The following is a 21,411-nucleotide window of genomic DNA, read 5'->3' as shown; positions in this document are numbered from 1 at the left end:
AACATCTACAGAAGCACCCTTACACCCACTAACACCCCATATAACCTCTCATACACCCACTCACACAACCACTTACATACCCATTCACAGACCCATACAAGTACTCACACAACCACTCACATCCATAGAACCACTCAGACATCTACTCACTTACACAACCACTCATTCACACATAAAGCTACTCATACAATCCATCCATACAACCACTCAGTATCACAAACACCAAAACATCGATTCACACACCAGCTTATTCACCTATACATCCACTCACTCGCCCATACAAACATTCATACACTCCCTCACACATCGACACAAATACTCTGTTACAAATTCACACATCCATACAACCATTCAAACATCTGCTCACCCATACAACCATTCACACAGACACTTACTTTACAATACAGCCACTCAGACACCAACTCACTTAACCAAACCGCTACTCAAACAGCCACTCACACAGCCAGTCACTCACTAATACAGCCATTCAAGGTCACGGAAGTCATGTCGGAAGTGGTGGCTGGGCCCATCCCATTAGACCCAAAATGGCCTCTTCTGATGATTAGAGGCGAGACAGTCTGGACCAGATATGTGGGCATATGGCTGGCATTGTCGGCAGGGGTGGCAAAGCGCAACATTGCCAGAAGCTGGGGGGGCATGGCACCTCCCACGCTTGAGGACTGGAAACGAGACCACGATTGGTGTCAGAGGGCAGAGGAAACAGTGTATAAGAGTAGGGGGTGTGCTAAGAAATGGGAAAGGGGGTGGATGCCATGGAGGAGATACAGAGGGCTGTGGGACCCAGAATTGTAGAAGGACGCGTAATAAAGAAGGGGCCTTCTCAACCAGAGAATGTTCACTACGATCTCATGTACATGACAACAACTCTCCTCATGCTATTGTCTCTGTATGATGTGGTCTCTTGAGTTTGTTAATAAAAAGATTTCTTTTAAAAAGAAACTAATAGTCAGACATTCACTGACTCACCCACCGTCACTTATACACCCACTCACTAAGCCTTACAAACACTTACACACATACAGCCACTGACACACCCACTCACATACCCATACCGGCACTCACTCACACACAGATACACACAGTCACACAGCCACTCACAATATATGTTAGAAATAGTATCACTCAGTTGTACAGAAAGTATACTATTTTAACTTTTGTACTACCTTGGTATATATATTTAACACTCAAACGTTTAGAAAGCACTCACACTCACTGGATGATGTCATCAGTGATGTCATTTGAGATGTCATCAGTGATGTCAATGATCGTCTCATGAGTCATGTAGTATGTGAGGTCATAAGCAGGTCATTGCGGGGGCGTAAGTTATGGTTAGCTCAGGTAACTATAACTGCTGAATTTTACTAGTTATGTAAGAGTGAAAAGTGAGCCTAACTATAACGGGTCTAACTTTTTTTCAGTGAATTTGAGGGCTTTTTTAAATTCTACTTCCTAACTATAACATCCCTGTAACCTTTGTTTTTTCTCAGTGAATATATATATATATATATATATATATATATATATATATATATATATATATATATATATATAAAAACACACATACAAACATATTTAATCACAATTTTTAAAACAGGGCAGGGGAATTATGACCTATTCGCTTATAAAGAGTCATGGTACCTCCCCCCACTCAACAATATTAATGAATAGCACATTAGAATCCGTGCATCTGAGTGTGTTTATATAGATATTTTCTCTCAGACTCAAACACATAAAAACACAAATGTGGATGTTAGGATTACCGTAGCAAAACAAATTCAGCCACCCACCATGTTGTCTTCTTGATAGAGATTTCCTTGTTTTCGTACGGTTTACAGCTTGGTATTTTGATCTTGCTAGTCAGCACAACATATGGCATGAGTACTGTGAGATGGTGACCATAACTGGAGAATTTCAGCAGTTTACGCTTCTAAACCAGAGCCATAACTCACTTTTTAAATGTGTTTTTTTTCTGGGAGTTTACTTTTTTTTTAATGATGTACTTAATTTCTAGCCCCCGCAACGTATGGCATGCTGTGTGTCCAGTTCCCCCTGCTGTGCATGTTATGCATCAAAAAATAAATAAACAATCACCTGGAATTCTGTTTGTGTGGAGAAAGTTTCAAGATCCTGAGATCTAGGATTAGACGGAGACTGCCATCCTTTTTTTGTGAATCAGCCCCCCTACCCAATATGCTGCTGTGACACCATCTCCATTGGTCTATTTCTTTACAGGAGAGCAACGTCCTGCTCAAAAATATATATAAGATGTTTCATCTAACAAGTCCGGCAGAGGGGAATATGGGTGGGACTGCAAGAAAGTCAAAGTATATCCCTTTTCGACTATCTGAAGGACCCACTGAATCAAAATTATGGCCTTGCAGGCCTGCAGAAAATTGGATACTGTGCCCCCACTGGTCATTCGTAAACGGACAAGACTGGACTAGAGCTGCTTTCCTGGATTTCTGAGTCCCTACAAAGAGGGAGAGGAGGAAAAGAGATAGGCTGCTGACCCCTGCGGAGCAGATTTTGCACCTGTTGATGAGGTTCACAGAACTGCCTGAGGGTCGAAACAAAACCCAATGTGAATCCTCTGAATTTTCGAAATTATAAAAAATTAATTTGGGGAGTATGCTATTGCCTGATTGTGTTAAATCTTTGGAAGCCTGGTCTCAAACCATAAAATGGGAGGTTCATTAAGTGATCTGGACGACTTTCTCGGTGGAAGAGGCCAAGAGATGAGGAGATCCCCTGGGAAACTGACATTCCTTTTCTGCAAGCCTCCTCTTGTGCTTCTTGAGCGTTTCTGGAGAGACGGGAGATGTTTGACATGGAAGAGATCCAAGTCTGCCTTCTATGGCTTCAACCATCAAGAGCTTCATCTCTCTCTTTCATGGCCTTGGGGTGCATACTCTTTAATGAGTCACACAAATGCGTTTCGTGGTCTGAGTCTTAACACAATAGGCAGATATTTTGAGGGTCAGTAATGGATATCCGACCCTCACAGTCTCTGCATGGCTTAAAGTCTAATTTCTTAGAAGACCAATATGAAATTTAAAATTCTGTTAAAAAAATATGATGATTGTGCTTTGTATCCATGTTGGTGGCTTAGCAAACAAGCATTGGCAAAGTCAATATGTTTCGCCTCTGCAAAATCTATTGGTTTTGGCAATGTTTTTAGACTTATTACACAGCAGCGAAAGCTGCTGTGCAGCATGGTTTAAAACATTTTTTTTAAAGTGCTATGACATGGTCAATGCTGTCCGCATCATAGCACTTTAAAAAAAAAATGTTTAAGCCATGTTGTACAGCAGCTAGTGGCGCTGTGCAACAGGCCTTAAAAAAACATTGAGAAAACCAATAGATTTTGCAGAGGCTAAACCTACTGGCTTAGACAAAACTGGTTGTAATTAATAGCAGTTAAAGTACATTTTTCTTTCATAAATCAATAATGATGCACCATACTTGTGATGTGGCCAGCGTACCACAAGCTTGAATGTATCGGATTCAGTTTAGTCTGGCCCACTAATGCAATCACTGGAAGGAATCTGATTTAAGTGTTGAGGTACTAGGAATGATGTAATCCTGCATCATGATCGTTCCCATGCCAGACTGCACATGCGTCCACTTCAAGAATGCTTAGCCAGTCACAAGGTCCAACAGATCTCTTCTTCAAAGGGATGTAATATTCTTCTGCCTCAGCTCTTCTTTTTAGAATCACTTTAGTGGAGGTGAGGATCGGTGCCGGACATGTGTTTCAACACCGAAAGTCTGGGCAATGAACTCTGTTTGGAGGGAGCCTTTCGGAGCCAGAAGGCTTTTTGGTAGGCTTGGTGCCGAGCCAGAGGGCGGGACGTCAGAAGCGTGATCTTGGTGCTGACCAGGGCCCGAGGGCGCTGGTTGGACTGGAGCCTTCGCTTTACTTGGAACTGTCTCTTGGGACAAGAGGGGAGCTGTACTCACGGTACATTGACCATGTGGGATGTCTTCCTCTTGGTCAGAGTCGAGGTCTGAGATGGCGACCGACTCCTGCTCCACCTCGGTTCCCATGGCCTCGCCGGCTTCATCAGATTGTTGACCGAAGATGTACAGAAGGGAGCTTGTATGCTTGCTCTGCATGTGGCGACGGTCGCGGAGTGTCTTCTTGGAGCGGAAAGCCTGGCACGCTTCGCAGCCTTGTTCTCTGTGTTCGGGGGACAAACACAGATTACACACCGTGTGATTTGGAGGGTGGGTATTTCGCGTGACACCGAGGGCAGAATTTGAATGGAGTTCGTTCCATCGACTGCAGGTCGACCCGAAGCGGGGAGGCAGACTGCCTTCCACGAACTTTACGTTTGAAAGATTTAAAGTTTTCACGATGCGCGATAGAAAGGGAGACGCGATCGAAAACAATACCGTCGAGGGCGAGTATCTTGCATGCCGAAGGGGAACCGAAGGAACGGTGTCGAACCGGAGCGCAGCGTATACATCCGAACCCGATGGAGGAAAAAAACAATCTAACAATGGAGTCGATGGCCATGCGCACTGTTACCGAAAGGAGGAGTCACCTAACTTGTGACTGGAAAGACTTCTTCGAAGAAAAACAAAGTGCAAACATCCGGACCCAACACTAGATGGCGGTCTATGCACAGCATATGATCTACAGCTCATATGCCTCGAACAGGTGCCTTTCTTAAGTTACCGAATATTTAAATTAAATGCCTCTACAAAAGGGAATTTTACCACTGTCCAGATCAAGATGAAACCCCAGTTCCATCACCAAATGCTCTGAAGAACAACTACTGTCCTGGATGCGGTGGTGAATGCTTCCAGCTTCAGCTGTCCAGTTATGAACTAACTTGACATGGTTCTTCTCCTTGGCTCTGCACTGGCTATGAGCAGAGCAGACACCTTCCTCAGCAGAAAAGGAGGACATTGACACCACATCAGAACCCAGCCCGCCAGCCTTTCTGGGACCATGAAGCTGCTTAAACGAAAGTCAACAGCCAGAGAAGTGACTCAGCCAGGCTGGCCATACTCATCCAGCACCTACATCTCTGTGGGCATCTTATCTGCAGTAATCATCTCCATCTGGTATGGTTTCAAGATAAGACCTTTTTAAACACCCCCCTCTTCCCCTTAAAAGAAAATTATCTTGCAAAAGCATGTTTCAAGATTCTAACTTCGTCTTGCCTATTCTGGTCACGACCTGGTGACGCAAGCACCTGCAAATCGTATACCAACAACAACATCTCCTATGGTCAATAGGAAGGCCTCATTCCTGGGCTGTGATGCAGCAGAAGCATTTGCATAAAATAAATGTTTAACCATGAGTAACAAAGGGAGTGGAGTCACAGTGCCTTCAGCCAGGCCATGAGAGAACCGTGCAAACTCTAAAACTAACAATTGTTGCGTGTATTTTGGTATCCAGTGTTAGGGAACACAAAACATATCTACATATCTGCAAACTGCAGGACTGGAAATACAGACCACTTTTAATGTGACCAGAAAACCAGGAATGCAAACACTAAACCTTCAAAGAAACTGTTTTTTATACACAGCTGCTTCAAACAAATGATGAAGCAAAGGCTGCTAAATTTTAAGGTACTTTTCATGGAACTACTATTATAAGGACTATGGATCACCTGTCTCACAATGTTAAAAGCATCATCGATTTTTGCAAAGTTTATTATTCTTCCCTTAGCTTAACATTATTTTGTTTCATCTAATTTATCTATATTATTTTTTATATTATGCAATCTTATCAGGTAAACCTGCATGAGTTACATAAGATCATTAGCTACTCAATTAATCACTGCTTTAACAAGCCATTTTTTAAAGTAAAGTTGATGGGTCATTGATCTTTATTCATGGTAACAACTGTGCTACACTGATACAAACCAATACACCACTTTTTACATCAGGCTTCATGGCTAAAACACAGCTAGCATTGCGGAGCAAACAAAACTAGAGTCCTATCAGTTTTGCCAAATATCTGTGCTCCGAGCCAGTCGAGAGACTTACAACAGTACCTTTCAAACTCCGAAGTGTTCCGTATAATCAACTAGACCTAGTGAAAAAGTCTCCCAAGACACCTGGCCTGCAAAACCAGGATTCAATCCCAGAGGCTACACGCTAACTTTAGATGCACAGGTCTAAAAACACATTTTGTAGAACTGTTTTCTAACTAGTTTTGTTAATATTGTGTTGGAGAACCAAGATCTTAACCTGGTTAAAGAGACATCTAACCCTGTGGGGTAACTAGAGGAAATTAAAAGTTCTGGAGAACCTGCATTCAACTTGGGTTATTGAAACCTGGATTTCATCTCAGTGTGATACCTGTGATGAGGCCTTGTAGCTTGAAAAGGTGAATTCATACAAAGGAACTTGTGGATTTATCTTACCGTGAACAGTGTCTTCCATATCAGGACTGGTGACGGAATCTTTTCCTCCAAAGTCAGAGCTGCACTCAGATCGAAGGTCCTCTGTCTTATTGGGAATATCCTCCGAGGTTGCACTGATGCCTTGAAAAGGGGAGTTCATTATGAGAACATATATGCTACAGTGCACACAGAACTTCATAAACACATGCAGATAACAAATAATTACCCATAACTGAAAGGTCAAGATATTTTTCACTGAGGGTTTCTGGGTGAGGACAGACCGCTTTGAATCTATCAGCCTATTTAGTGTTAACGTGAACATGCAATGAAACAAATCGGTCTTATTCATGGTTACTAGTGTACAACTTGAAATCCTGTTGCGGTCTGCACAATTTCAGATGAGCAGTACAGGGTTGTAAGAGTCATGGGAAGCAATGCACAAAATGATCTCACCTCCCTCCACCAAACCACACCATGTTAAACAAATATTAAAAATTGTACCTAGTGTCTGCCACCTAATCAAACTACCCTCATGCAATCTTTCTCCTCGGCATAAAAATTTATAAAAACAGATGCCAGATATCCTGCCCGAGAGCCCCATCAAAGACTGCATTAAGCTACTCCCTCATGGCCAAATATAAATAAAAGTAAAACAAGCATTTACAATGCAATAGGTCTCGCAGCATTAAAGTTTGAGTTATTGGCATTGTGTATGACAATGACAATAGTTATAACTTTTGCAAATGTGACACTTATAGCATTTCTAATGCAATATGAGTTGTATTTACGTGACTTAGATGTATTGATATTACCCTTAACCTATACCAATGCTCGTCTATTTGCTCAATACATTTTTCTATTATTTTACAAAATTGGTTTTAGAATTCTGTTGTGTTCTTTACTATAAAATTGTTGTTACTGCTTGAGCTTAGTATGCAGTTGTCTGATGATGGCTAGTGTTTGACCCTTAACCAGGGGCTGACAGATTCTCTCAGAACTATATTTTGACCTTACCAGAGTGGATTCATTTAGTTGGTAGTGGTAACCTTTCCGAAATTCATAACCCCCATTCCGAGTCCACACATATACTTATGTCAGTCAACGGGCACCCCTACCAAACTGAGGAAATATATAAGCAGTTTGGTGCAGTCCTACAGCCTTACAAAAACGCTAATGACTTCTTAAAGTGACATACCTGCTCTAGTCCCTTCAACCCTTTCTGCAATGGAACCATTCAGAAAGTGACACCCCTGGCAACTAAAAGGTGATGTGCTGCGATGCTAATGGTAAATTATGCCTACTGGATGCCCAATTAACAATAACCTAATGGAAACATCAGCACATTTCCAGGAAGAAAAGGTACATACTCAAACAGACTTGGCAGCTAAAGATAGTGATTTCAAGCAAGCGCTTCAAGGACTGTTTATTTTGCAGGAACCTGATGTGAACGTGGCTTTTGTTTGCATTGTCCATGTGGTATATTTGATTTAATATGCGCAAGAAACACAGTTTATAAGCACAGCTCTACAGGATGTCTGTTAGCCTGCACAATTCAAGGCAATTCCTACATGTCTCTTACCAGTTGTACTATGTTGACGAAGAAAGTAAAACGTGTGAGATACCTTCCATTCGTGCATGGTTTGCCAAGTCAGGGCACATCGCCGGTGCTTGAATCTTTCAAATCATGTCAATCAAGTTAATTGTATGCAACTCTGCTCACAGACTGTATTATGTGCCACCTGCAAACTAAAAATGCATAGCGGTGCTGTCTACATTTTTTTCCAATGGTGTGACCTCAAGGTCCCTGATGTATAGAAACCCCCATAAGAAGAAAGAAAAATGATTTATCCCAGGTAACCAAAAGTAAAGGTTACCCAAATAAAAAGTTATTTGAAACCATTGCACTATTAAACCTTTAGCATTGTAGTCAGAGATACTGAAATTATGCAGCAGTGGAGGGCCAAAGTATGCAGCAGTATTGTGTAAATTATGCAGAAAGAAAAGGCAAATTGTGCTGCATAATGGGACGCATTTGCTGATAGTATTACATCATTATTTTGTCAGTTTTACATTTGTTAACACTGTCTGGGCAATGTGTGCACCTCATTAGTAGCAGTTTAACACCAAAATACAGAAAAAGCAACAGTAACCAGTCAATTTTTGCAAAGGTCCTCCCACTACGCAGCAACATGCGTTGCTGAGTATTTAGTAACTTTTGAACATTTGGGCTACAAACAAAATGTGTTTTGCTAAAATCTGCCGATTATGCATCAGATGATGGATTATGTGGCAAATGAGGTAAAAACGACAATTTTACACAAAAAAATACTCGGCCGCACAATCACCTACATCCAGTGGCCCTGATTATCGTGCAAAGGTCTAGGTTCATGCTATCACCATTGTGCAGCATGACGTGGAGGGAAAACACTGCTTACTGCTTCCGAGGTCAATGTTATCAGCATTTTTCAAAAGAAAACAATTGCTAATACAAAACTCATTCAATATGATTTAATATCACACTAAGCGCCTTTCTATGCTACACCCCTATTATGTTATCAACCCTCCCCACACTCAATTTAAAAAAAATATACTACTCTACGAATATCTGTGCGCACACGAAGAAATGCGTTACTTACCTGTAACTGCAGTTATCCAGTATTAGTGTCTTTCATAGATTCACATGCCTGAATCATTCCCCGTCGTCGAGACGGGAGCCTCCGGTATATAAAAAAGTAATGTCCTATAGACATACATAGAAAAGAATAGGCCTAAGGATCTCACCTTAGTGTCCTATCCACGTCCTTTTGTAAAAAGGACCAAAACAGGGTAGGCCCAAGGGTCCCACCTTGGTGGCCTATCCGTGTCCTTTTGTAAAAAGGACCAAAGTAAAGAAAATCAACCAATCAGCTACCACCTCCTTCTAGAACCTTCCTGTCAGGAGCCCAAGTCTCTCAGATTTTCGTACGCACCAAGCTAGTTAGGCGTAAACTTGTTAGAGAGATAGGTGAGTCCTTCCAGGGGAGGCGGGAGGGTGCATGTGAATCTATGAAAGACACTAATACTGGATAACTGCAGTTACAGGTAAGTAACGCATTTCTTATCCAGTATTTGGGTGTCTTTCATAGATTCACATGCCTGAATCAGAGTAGCAAGCAATACATTATGCTCATTTTTTGATGGAACATCGTATATGAGTCTGTAGATAATATATATCACGCGACTGCAAACCACCAAAATGCATTGTCATGTAAATATTAGCAAAATAATGTGCATACCAGTAAAGGATGGAGGGATGTAGGAAGGCTCACCTCACTGGAATAGATGGCGAAGCACTGCTCGGCCCACTGCTGCATCCTTCATCAGCTCAGTATCCAGGCAATAGTGCCTGGTGAAGGTGTGCGGGGACTTCCAGGTCGCCGCTCTGCAGATGTCCAATACCGGCACTCCAGCAAACAGCGCCGCAGACGTGGACATGGCTCTTGTCGAATGAGCCTTGACTCGTGAGTTCAAAGGCCGTCCGGCCTTGTCATGACAAAAGGTGATCGCTTAAGAAATCCACCTTGAAATACTTTGTTTTGTCAGGGGCATGCCTTTTCGTGGTCTACTAAAGGCAATAAAGAGTTGAGATGACTTCCGAAAGTGTTGAGTCTTGTCGATGTAGAATTTAAGACATCTCTTCAGATCTAATGAATGCAGAGTTCTCTCGGCTGCAGTGGTAGGATTTGGAAACAAGCATTTACAATGCAATGGTTTCGCCTTTGGAAAAGTTAGAGCTTTTGGCATTGTAAATGACAAAATTTGTATTTATGTGTTGGTTTTGAAAACAAATAAATAAATAGCATTGTCATTTACATTGCCATTAGCTTAATCTCTCGCAAATGTGAGACCTATTGTACCCTACGGACGAGCTCAGCAGACAGCAATTACTACCACACACACACACCCAGAGCCACACACACCCAGAGACAGCCAGACACACACACCCAGAGCCACACACACACACCCAGAGCCAGCCACACACACACACACCCAGAGCCAGCCACACACACACACACACCCAGAGCCACACACACACACACACACCCACCCAGAGCCACACACACACACACCCACCCAGAGCCACACTCACACACACTCAGGAGAGCAAGCACAGCGAGGGGGCAGGGAAGCAAGCACAGCGAGGGGGCAGGGAAGCAAGCACAGCGAGGGGGCAGGGAAGCAAGCACAGCCAGGTGGCAGGGAAGCAAGCACAGCCAGGTGGCAGGGAAGCAAGCACAACCAGGTGGCAGGGAAGCAAGCACAACCAGGGGAAGGGGAACCAGGGGAAGGGGAACCAGGGGAATGGGAACCAGGGGAATGGGAACCAGGGTAAGGGGAACCAGGGGGCGGGGGAGCAACCCACCGAGAGCCACACACACCCACCGAGAGCCACACACACCCACCCAGAGTCACACACACACACTCAGGAGAGCAAGCAGAGCCAGGGGGCGGGGAAGCAAGCACAGCCAGGGGGCGGGGAAGAAAGCACAGCCAGGGGGCAGGGAAGAAAGCACAGCCAGGGGGCAGGGAAGAAAGCACAGCCAGGGGGCAGGGAAGAAAGCACAGCCAGGGGGCAGGGAAGAAAGCACAGCCAGGGGGCAGGGAAGAAAGCACAGCCAGGGGGCAGGGAAGCAAGCACAGCCATGTTTCCAGTGCATGGCTATTCTGAACAAACCACACGTGAGGGTGTTACCATCATAAATTGATTACTGCAAATATTCCTCTCATAAATGTATAGCTGCTAGCTCCAGTAATGTGGATGCATATAAATGTTGATATCTTTTAAAAGGAAAAATGTATACAATTAATTTTTAACTGTTTTGAATTATTCCTTGATCAATTCGTACTGTGATAACTACTTGTACTTTTATGCATTTACTAAATGCGAATAAAGTTATTTGACTGATTGACTCAGTTCGTCATCCCACCTTTGTACCAGCGTCAGAGAAGGACTCGACATTACCTTTAATACGTAGCTCACACCTGTGACACACCTGGCACATTTCCTCCTTGCCTAGTTAAAATGCTCCCTAAAAGTCCATAATGCGCCACATGATGTCATGACGTGAAACTCAGGGCAACATGTTGCACACCCAAGTCTGTTCCATGCCAAACACAGCGATGTGAGCATCAGAACCATAACATTTGGTGACATTTTGTTCTAATGCCATGCTAGGTACCATGTACGCATTTTAATGCACACTGTTCCATGGAGCTGCCAACCACAATGACATGCTCAGCCCATTCCAACTCCTTAAGGATCCTCAGCAGAGGCCTGGTTTCCCTTATGCCAACTCCAAAAGTTCACTTCATCCTGTTTTGATGCCAAGTCACGCTAAACAAATGCCACGGTGTCATGATGCCAGCCCCAGAGTCACCTTCATCACATACCAGCCGGTCCTGTGGCTATTCCAAGTGACACAATCTTAACACCAACCGCAAAGACACCATCAGCACATGCCCCTTATGCCAGCCACGCAGACATTCAGCCCATGCCAGCCTACTCTCATGTCAAACCCAGAAAACACTCTTCGTATGCCATTCCTCGTTAATGCCAACCTCAGAGTAACACTCAGCATGTGGCTTCCTACCTTATGGCAACTGGAAAGACACATTCAGCACGTAATGCCTACCTCAGAGGAATACCCAGGACATGCCATGGTGCCCTCATTCACACCCATGCCTACTTTGGGCATGCCATCTTAACTTAATGACAACTCATGAAAGCACTTGGTACATTCCATCCTCTCCTTTAAACACCTCTGAACTCTGCCAGGTGGCCATGATGCCAAACCCAGGGTTACATTCTGCACATGATGCGAGCCTGTCTTAATGACAACCTCTGAGGGCACGATCACGACATGCCACTCTGCCCCCCTTACATCTTGCTCAAAGTCACCCACAACACATTGTACATCCCGGATGCCACTGGAGAGGCAGTTCAGAGTCGCCAAACAAGCACCTCCTGACAGTAGTGCCCCGGGCCGCCACCCGCCATCAGCTGCCCCCTTACCGGTCTGGGCGCGCAGCACAGGATCCCAAAGGTGAGCCAGAGCAGGGCACGCTGCGGCGGTGGGCGCCAGGGTGCCATGGTGGCGCACCCTCCCGCGCTGGACAGGACGCCGCCTGTCGGCCGGGACTATCCCTTGCTCTCCGGATTCCCCAACCAGGTTATGCTCCCTACGACAGCCCTGCAGCGGCGAGAAGCCCTCCTGACGTTATCTGATGCTGGGGTAGGGGACCCTCTTCCACACAAGGCACCTCAGACTCCAGCCATGCTGTCTCCGCTCTGCACCGCAGGGTTCAAATCCCTCCCGGACTCACACGCCCCGCTCTGGCAGGCAGTCAGTCAGCGGCGCGCCACGCCACAGCAACTCCACGCTGTGCTCGTGGCCAGGGGCAGCGGAGTGCTCGAGGAAGCGCCGTGACTAAAGGCAGGCCCAGGCTGATCCTTACCTGATCGCTGCTGCCCTCCTCCTTGCTGCCGGTACGGATTTGCGGTGGGGGCGGGCACCACAATGTGCCCCGCGCCCCCTCCGCTCCACCCTCGTCAGGCTCCTCTCCGGTCTCCCTCCAGGCATGGGAGACCGGCAACACCGACAAAGGCTTCCCCCAGGCAGGGGGAAGCGGCAAACAGCAAGGCTTCCCTTTCCCTCCCCCGGGCTGCGGGTGCGTGACTTCCGGCCGGCCGCGAAGGGATTGGCCGGCCGGCCAGGTACTTCCGGGTCGCCGCGGGCAGCGCGGCGGCCCTCGCTAGGCAGGCAGGCGGGCAGAAATCGCCAGGTGGGCACTCGCTGGTGGCGTGAGAGGACACGGACGGCGGGAGGGGGCGGGAGAGGACACGAACGGCGGGAGGGGGGCGGGAGAGGACACGAACGGCGGGAGGGGGGCGGGAGAGGACACGGACGGCGGGAGGGGGCGGGAGAGGACACGGACGGCGGGAAACGTGCACAGGACAGCAAGGGCGGCGGAAAGGCACACGGAGGGGGCGGGAATGGACAGCGCATCTGAATTCACTTTCAGTGAAAGGGGAGGGAACAGGAAAAAACGTAACTCCGCCCTGGGAAAAAATCTCCGGAACGCCCCCGAATCTGGTCCAGCCTTGATGGACAGATCCGGCACTCAATGGCTAGCCTCCATTTATGGAGCTAACCAATGAGAGCCGGGGGACGTTCCAGGAGTCCTTATTGACGACATAGGATTTCACCTGCGCTGAAGAGCTGCGCAGAGCGCAGCCTTCGGCAGGCGAAACCCAAAAATGACCTGAGTACCACTGGTTCGTTAAGGTGGAAGTCCGAGGGGACTTTCGGGATAAACCGAGGGTTAGTTCGTAGGATGACCCTGTCTTCCCTGAACTGCATAAAAGGATCCTGGATTGAGAGAGCCTGCAACTCGCTGACCCTTCTGGCCGAGGTTAAGGCTAGGAGGAGGGCCGTTTTCCATGAGATGAATTTGATCTCCGCTGTATGGATGGGTTCGAAGGGGTGCTTCATTAATTGGTGAAGGACCACATTGAGGTGCCACGACGGAGGGATTGGCCTTGGTCGTGGGAAGGACCTGAATAGACCTTTAAGGAATTGTTTTATAAGTCTGTTCGCCCACAGGGATGGACCTTTAGAAGTCCTTGTGAATCTGGAGAACGCCGCTAGATGCACTTTGATGGATGCATGTGCGAGGCCCGATTGCGCTTGATGCAGTAAGTATGGTAGCAGCTGCTGTGGAGTGACGTGGAAGGGGTGCAAGCCTTTAGTCACACACCAAGAACAGAACCGCTTCCATTTTAGTGAGTAGGTTTTATTAGTGCTGTCCGCTCTAGCCTTTGCAAGGACGTCTCTGCACTCCTGCGGGATGTTCAGGTGGCTGAATTCGCGGTATTCAGGAGCCAAGCTGACACCTTTAGAGAGCTCAGATTCGGGTGGAGAACCTGCCCGTGGGACATTGTGAGCAGGGCTGGATAATGATGCAGGCGAAGAGGTGGCCGGGCAGAGAGGCGATGAAGGTCCGTGAACCAGTGCTGTTTCGGCCATGATGGAGCGATTAGAATCAGAGCGCAGGGCTCCGACTTCATCTTCCTGAGAACCCTGGATATCAGTGGAAATGGCGGAAAGGCGTACGCAAATACGTTGCGCCATGCGATGGAAAATGCATTTCCGAGGGTTCCTGGGTGGTGATGCCTGCTTGCGAAGCTTGGGCATTTGGCGTTCTCTCTGGTGGCAAAAAGGTCTATTTGCGGGGTTCCCCACTCCAGCTCCCATTCGTGGGATGGGGACCTTTCTCTGCTCAGAGCGTCCGCCAAGACATTGTCCTTGCCCGGGACGTACTCCGCTTTCAGTGTTATTCCATGTTCCAGAAGCCAGTTCCAGGCTCTTTGCGATTCTCGAGATAGTGAGAGCGATCGCGTCCCCCCCTGTTTGTTCAGGTAGTGCATCGTCGTGGTGTTGTCTGTCCTGACGAGCACTGGGGAGTTTCGAATGAGAGGTAGGAACGCTTGTAGAGCTAGGAAGACCGGTCTTAACTCCAGTAGATTGATGTGGAGCTTGGTTTCCTGTGTTGTCCACTTGCCGTTGATCTGGAGTTCTTGGAGTACCGCTCCCCAGCCTTCTAGGGATGCGTCCGTTGTTATTACGTGTGGTTCTGCTGGAAGCAGGAACGGTAGTCCCTGTGACAGGTTTTTGAACGATCTCCACCACTGTAAGTGGTTGACCATGGTTCGAGTGACACGTATGCGGTCCTCGAATGATCCTGCAGCTTGTGTCCATTGCTTTGTTAGTTCCTCCTGGAGAGGGCGCATTTTGAGGCGGCAGTGGGGAATGAACATGATGCATGAGGACATCATGCCGAGGAGGGACTTGAAGGTGCGGACCGGTAGAGTCTTCCGTGATGCCACTGACGTGGCCAGGGAGATGAGTTTGATCTTTCTCTCCTGAGAGGGGAAAGCTCTGACGCGTTCCGTGTCCAGAGTCGCTCCAAGAAATGTAATGACCTTGTTGGGTTCCAGAGCCGACTTCTCGCGGTTGAGGGTCAAACCTAGTCAGTGAAAAATATTCAGACAGGCGCTGGAGGATGTGGCTGCGGCGGTCGCAGATGGTGCCTTTACCAACCAGTCGTCCAGGTATGGGAAGACCTGGTGACCCTGTTGACGAAGGAAGGCTGCTACAGGGAGAGGCATTTGGTAAATATCCGTGGAGCAGATTTGAGGCCAAACGGAAGGACACGAAATTGGTAGTGTCGTCCTGCTACCGCAAACCTGAGGTATTTCCTGTGCCCTTTGAGGATAGGAATATGGTAGTAGGCGTCCTGCAGGTCTAAGGACGTCATGTAGTCCCCTTCCTCGAGGAGACCCAGGATTTCCTGTAGTGTTACCATACGGAACGATTGTTTCTTTAGGAACACGTTGAGTGCCCCGAGGTCGAGGATTGGCCTCCATTTTTTCCCTTTTTTGTGGATTAGGAAGAAGTGGGAGTAGAAACCTTTCCTTTTGTGGGCCTGTGGAACTCTCTCTATCGCTCCCTTTTGGAGCATGGAAGCGATTTCCTGAAGAAGCAATCGTAGGTGCCTGTGGGACCGTTTGCAAGGTGGTGTTGTTGGGGGAATTGAGACAAAATCTAGAGAATGTCCAAATTGAATGAGTTGGAGTACCCACCGATCTGTTGTTATCCTCCGCCAATTGTTTTGGAAGTATGTGAGTTTCCCTCCAAGTTTTAAAAAATGCAATGGTGGATGGACTGGCCATTGAAACGAGTCATTGGCGGTTGCCAGCAGGTCTTTTTTGGTTCTTCCCCCTGTAGTTTGACTTGCCGTAGGAAGTCTGACGTCCTTGCTGGTTTTGTCGCGGTTGGTATTGCATTTTGCTCTGGTTGTACGAATAGGAAGACCTATTCTGGTAGGTGCCCCTATATGAAGATTGTCCTCGTCCTCTATTTGCACGATAGGACTGGTTACGCAGAGTTCCAAGGGCTTTGGCAGTGTCCGTGTCCTTTTTAATGGTGGTGAGGGCCTCAATCTTTTCGCCAAAGAGATGCTGGCCGTCGAAGGGCATATCGAGAATTTTCGTTTGCACTTCCTGGCGGAAAGAGGTGGCCTTGAGCCAACCTTGTCTTCTTAGTACGGCAGCACCTGCCAGTTGCCTGAAACCGGTCATGGCGACATCCATTGCGCAGTCGATGAGCTCGGAGGCAGATGTTTGGCCTTCTAAGAGAAACGAATGAGCCTCCTCCTTTAAATCCTCTGGCAGATTAGATAGATAGGGTGCAATGTCCGCCCAGAGTTGACGATTGTAACGGCCCAGAAGTGCTATTGAATTCGCCACTTTCACCGTCATAGCCGATGTGGTGGAGAAACGTTTGCCAATAGTATCCAGTTTTCTGCCTTCCTTGTCAGGTGGCGTCGACAGAGGTGATGCTGGATTACGCGAGTTTTTCTGTGCCGCTTGGGTTACCACAGAGTCTGCCTTGGGGTGACCTGTGAGGCATGCTGGCGCCGATGAGGTTGCCTTATATCTTTTATCGAGCCTGGGCACTACCACAGGGATTGAAGCTGGCGTTTGCATTAGTTGTTTGCCTTGTTTCCAGATAAAGTCAATGATGGGGATTGACCTGGTTGTCTTTTTAGTGGGCTCCTTAAAGTCGTAAAGGAAGCATTCAGTCTCCTGAGTTTCCATAGACATATGGAATCGTTTGGCAGCCCGCTCTACAAGATTATGGAATCCACCGATGTCTGCGGGTGGTGATTCCGAAGACTGTGGTTCTGGAGAGGCCGGAGATTGTGCAATATAGTCCTGGTCTGCATCTGGGTCTGACTCGTCGTCACAGACCTCGCCCTCTTCCTGATCTCTCTCCTCGTCATCAGACGAGTGAATGTCTTGTGTTGGCTCCTGGTCTTTACTAAGCACCAATGGAGGTGGCTTGTGTCGAGACAAAGGAGTAGGTACCTGTGCAGTTGGAAGTGTAGGCGTAGTGGGTTTCTCCGGAAACCGCTCTTTGTAGTCCTTTATAAGGAATTGCAGGTCTGAAACAATGGATGCTGGTAGACACACCATTGGTGTAACCTGTGTGTGCACTTGAGTGTGGACTGATTGCTCTATATGTTCCTCCTCTTCCGGCTCCTCGTCTGTGCTTTGGCACTTAAGCACCAAGTCTGATGGGCTAGTGGCTTGTGTATATAACTCTTCAACCGACTCTTCACCTTGTAATAAGCAGGCTGGAGGTAGTTGTTGCACCTTAGTGGGCGACGTCAGGACTGGCGTAATTGGCCTCTTTGTGATCTTAACGGTGATATGGGATGACTGAGGCGGGAAGGCATCCATGGCATGCGATAGCAGCTCAGACTCTTTCCATGTCCCTGCGGCCTCGACGCTTGTGTCGACGGTGCAGTCGTAGAAATTACCTCCGTCGACGGTAATTAACTCGTCGTCGACGGTGGCTCCGTTGACGGTGTCCTCGTCGACGCGGCCTTCGTCGACAGCAAGTTCTCCGCCGTCGACGGTTTTCCCGTCGTCGACGGTTTCCCCGCCGTCGACGGAATGCTCCTCGTCGACGAGATAGGCTTCGCCGACGGTATGGTCTTCGTCGACAGTGTCGTCGTCGACGTCTTCAACGTCGATCTCGTCGTCGACGGAAGTATCTTCGTCGTCGATGGAGTGACTGGGATGGTCGACGGCACAGGCTTACTCACCGACGATGAAGGCGTCGTCCTAGTCGTCGTCGACACTGTCGTCGTCGACGTTGAAACAGTTTTTAGCGCTGAGGAGACCATCGACGCTGTCGTCGTCGTCAAGACCAGCGGCTGCTTCCTGATGACAGGAAGATCCTTTGCCAGACACGGAGGTTTTGCCCTCTGAGGACTTTTTAGAAGTCTTCTTAGGAGGGGTGTCTGAGGGGCTAGGGGAAGTAACCCTTGGCCTCTTCAAGTAAAAATGCGAAGTGCCAGAAACACTCTCACCGTCTGACACCAAGTCGTCTGTTCTGTTCTTCAGCCTGTTGAGCCAGAGTAGTAGGCGTCCTTCTCGGTCCTTGAGGGTCTTGTTTGAGAAGGTCCGACATATTTTGCAGTCCTTGGCTTGATGTTAAGGGTAGAGACAATATAAACAGGTTTCATGTTTATCCTCTACATGGAGCCTTTTCTTGCCACAAGAGGAACAGGCTCTAAAGAGACCTTTTTTCTGGCTATCAGCCATAATGATAGAAGTTGAATAAATTCGTTTTTTGAAGTAAGAAGAAAGATTCCTGAGGAGAACTCAGGTGGAGACTCCCTAGCACAACGTGCGGTAGAAAATCTGAGATACTTGGGCTCCTGACAGGAAGGTTCTAGAAGGAGGTGGTAGCTGATTGGTTGGTTTTCTTTACTTTGGTCCTTTTTACAAAAGGACACGGATAGGCCACCAAGGTGGGACCCTTGGGCCTACCCTGTTTTGGTCCTTTTTACAAAAGGACGTGGATAGGACACTAAGGTGAGATCCTTAGGCCTATTCTTTTCTATGTATGTCTATAGGACATTACTTTTTTATATACCGGAGGCTCCCGTCACGACGACTGGGAATGATTCAGGCATGTGAATCTATGAAAGACACCCAAATACTGGATAAGTTTTACAATTATATTCCTATGGAAGAGAGGTCACCAATATTAAATGAAATATTCGAAATAATTGCAAGACTGACTGGCCAGCAGCAGGCCCAACGCTCGAAGGGTTGCACTTACCCGTTGTCCGCCGCGGGCCGATGTCGCAGAGATTTCAAACAGTCCCTAACAACTCGCATCATTTTTGCGGCTCATTTCGCCCATACCTCACTTAGGTCCTGTACTAAGGAGTTGGCTGATAGAGAGAATGGTAAACCCCTGTCATGCAGCCAGCCCTTCGCCGCTAGAACACCACTGGCGATTCCAGAGAAGACAAACAGCTGCACGAGTCGCAGGCGTCACGGTCTCGCGCATTCCTAGGTGCAATTATCAACGTGGTAAGCAGAAAAACTCAAGTTCATCGTATTAGGAAACCACTTAAAAAAATAGCCGTTTAAAAAAATACATTCGATTCCTAGAGAGGAAGGATTTCGGATCAGTCTTGGATTTATCTGTTACTTGAAATGCCTCCTTCGATGCAGAGGTAACACAATTAGTCGCATGAAATAAATTCGACAGAGCGGGTGGACAGCTCGGCAGAAATGCGCGTCACTAGCGAAAATCCCCCGCTAATGAAACTGAAACTTACGGCGCATGGCAGAGTCAGATTCTGACGCGCGCGACCCAATCCCAAGGCGTGCGTCGGAATCCGACTCTGCCATGCTTCTTAATGGTGCGCGTGGCCAGCTCTTGTCTCCCCTCTCTCGTTGTCGGCTGAAACAACAACTATAGTACTCTCTGCGAGAGCACGCTTTCGCGCGCTGTTCGCAGCGAGCCCTAAAAATCATCCCCTTTATTTAGTGTCTTCCTCTATCAAAATATTTAACTAAGTAAAATGCATTAACTGGTGTCCTGAAACCTTTCGGTGCCTCTCCGTCGAAGTCTAAACCGTGCTCTCTGCTCTTACAAACACAGAGAGCCAGTGCTATATTCACAGTGGCTGTAGAGAGATGCTCAACACTGCAGCAACTTTTTCCCCAGTCAATGCAGATCTAAAGAGATGCCCGGCTGGCAGGTGAGATGACTGATGGTGGTGGAGGAGCGCCACACCTATTCCTCCACCTCCTTTAAGCCTTTGGTGATCTGGTGAAGCAGTGGATCATCGCTCAAAGTAGGGCTTTGAGGCTCAGTGTTTCACTACTCTGGCATTAGAGCACTGAACACCCTAGTTTGAAAACACAAGTTTAAGCGAATAGCTTCCTGTGGAAGCTACACATGGCAATATACTTCACACCTCAGACATATTAATGTGCTATGAAGCACGTCAGTTTCTCAATGCACTAAACTTCAACACAAAGATGACCTAAAGGTCCCTAAACCATGAACATTACGAGCAAGCGAATAGCTGTTATTCACCTGTAATTCACGATTCAAACAAGCCTTTAGTACATTTGTTGTCTTTTTCTTGACATGCTCCATTATTTTTGACTGCATCTGTACAATGGGCGCTAATGTTATAGTGATATTTTAATTACCGAATTACTTTTCCTTAAAATGAAGTACAGGTGTGTGAAGGTTAGACATAATCCAACCATTCATACTATTTGGGAAGCGTGGTAACTTAAGAACCTCTGAGTAATGTATAGGTACTTTTCCAGTGGAATGCAAGTATCAAAACAAAAATAAAAAAATCTAACTAATTGCAAAACTACTGTTTGATCAAGAAATTACATTCTGGCTCACTGGTTAGAGGAGGCAGACCTGGAAGCAGAGGTCAGCCCGGGACCAGGGTTCAATTCCCGGCTTGGCGGGGTCTTGAGTCCTAAAATGTCCATGGACTCGACAATTCTCACTCCGGTGCCTACTCGATTCACGGGTTCACACTCTGCGACTCTGGGCAATAGCTTGCTTAATCTCCACAACGGCCCCTCGCGGCGGGATGCCTGGCTTTCACCTTGCGGATACCCTGCTGGGGTTATCTCACAGGGGAATACCAGGACGGGTTCCCTAAGCAAGCGCTTAGAAACCGCTTGGTGATTTGCGCTATATAAATTCCTGTACATTTACATTTACAATGTAGCATTAGCAGGTGTACATGCGAGATCCGCCTTAAAGGTTATCTCTCGATGAAAGTTTATGTCTGGATTTAGTCTTGTGCATCTGAAGTAGGCCTCTCATTGCACACCTTGTTACAACTGAATGGAGAAAGGGCCTGCAAATACTTAATTCCCATCTGATGGCGGTACATTAACATGTGTTGACTTACAAGTGAGGGACAAGACTGCTCCAATTTGTATTAAATATGGGTGGATACAGGGTTCTAAATTTACGGCATCTATAGCTAGTGACTCGTGCATAGTATTTAGCAATTGTGTAGTGGCGGGACTGATCTTACTTTCACATCAACCAATGTTCATAAAAAGAATACTGGA

At 47.0% G+C, this 21,411-nt stretch overlaps 1 protein-coding gene across 24 annotated transcripts in view; it reads right to left on the bottom strand.

The window, feature by feature from the left end:
- The window catches only part of GAPVD1 (GTPase activating protein and VPS9 domains 1), a 424,045-nt gene that overhangs the window by 174,244 nt on the left and 228,390 nt on the right, over positions 1–21,411 (bottom strand). For all 24 annotated transcript variants that reach the window (XM_078646066.1, XM_078646068.1, XM_078646069.1 and 21 more), the window contains one exon: positions 6,405–6,524. In XM_078646066.1, coding sequence (XP_078502192.1) covers positions 6,405–6,524 — 120 coding nt within the window. The remainder of the gene's footprint in view (positions 1–6,404; positions 6,525–21,411) is intronic.

This window comes from Lissotriton helveticus, chromosome 5_1, assembly GCF_964261635.1.
Source record: "Lissotriton helveticus chromosome 5_1, aLisHel1.1, whole genome shotgun sequence".
In the NCBI taxonomy this organism is placed as follows: domain Eukaryota; kingdom Metazoa; phylum Chordata; class Amphibia; order Caudata; family Salamandridae; genus Lissotriton; species Lissotriton helveticus.
This window is presented reverse-complemented; position numbering and strand designations above follow the sequence as displayed.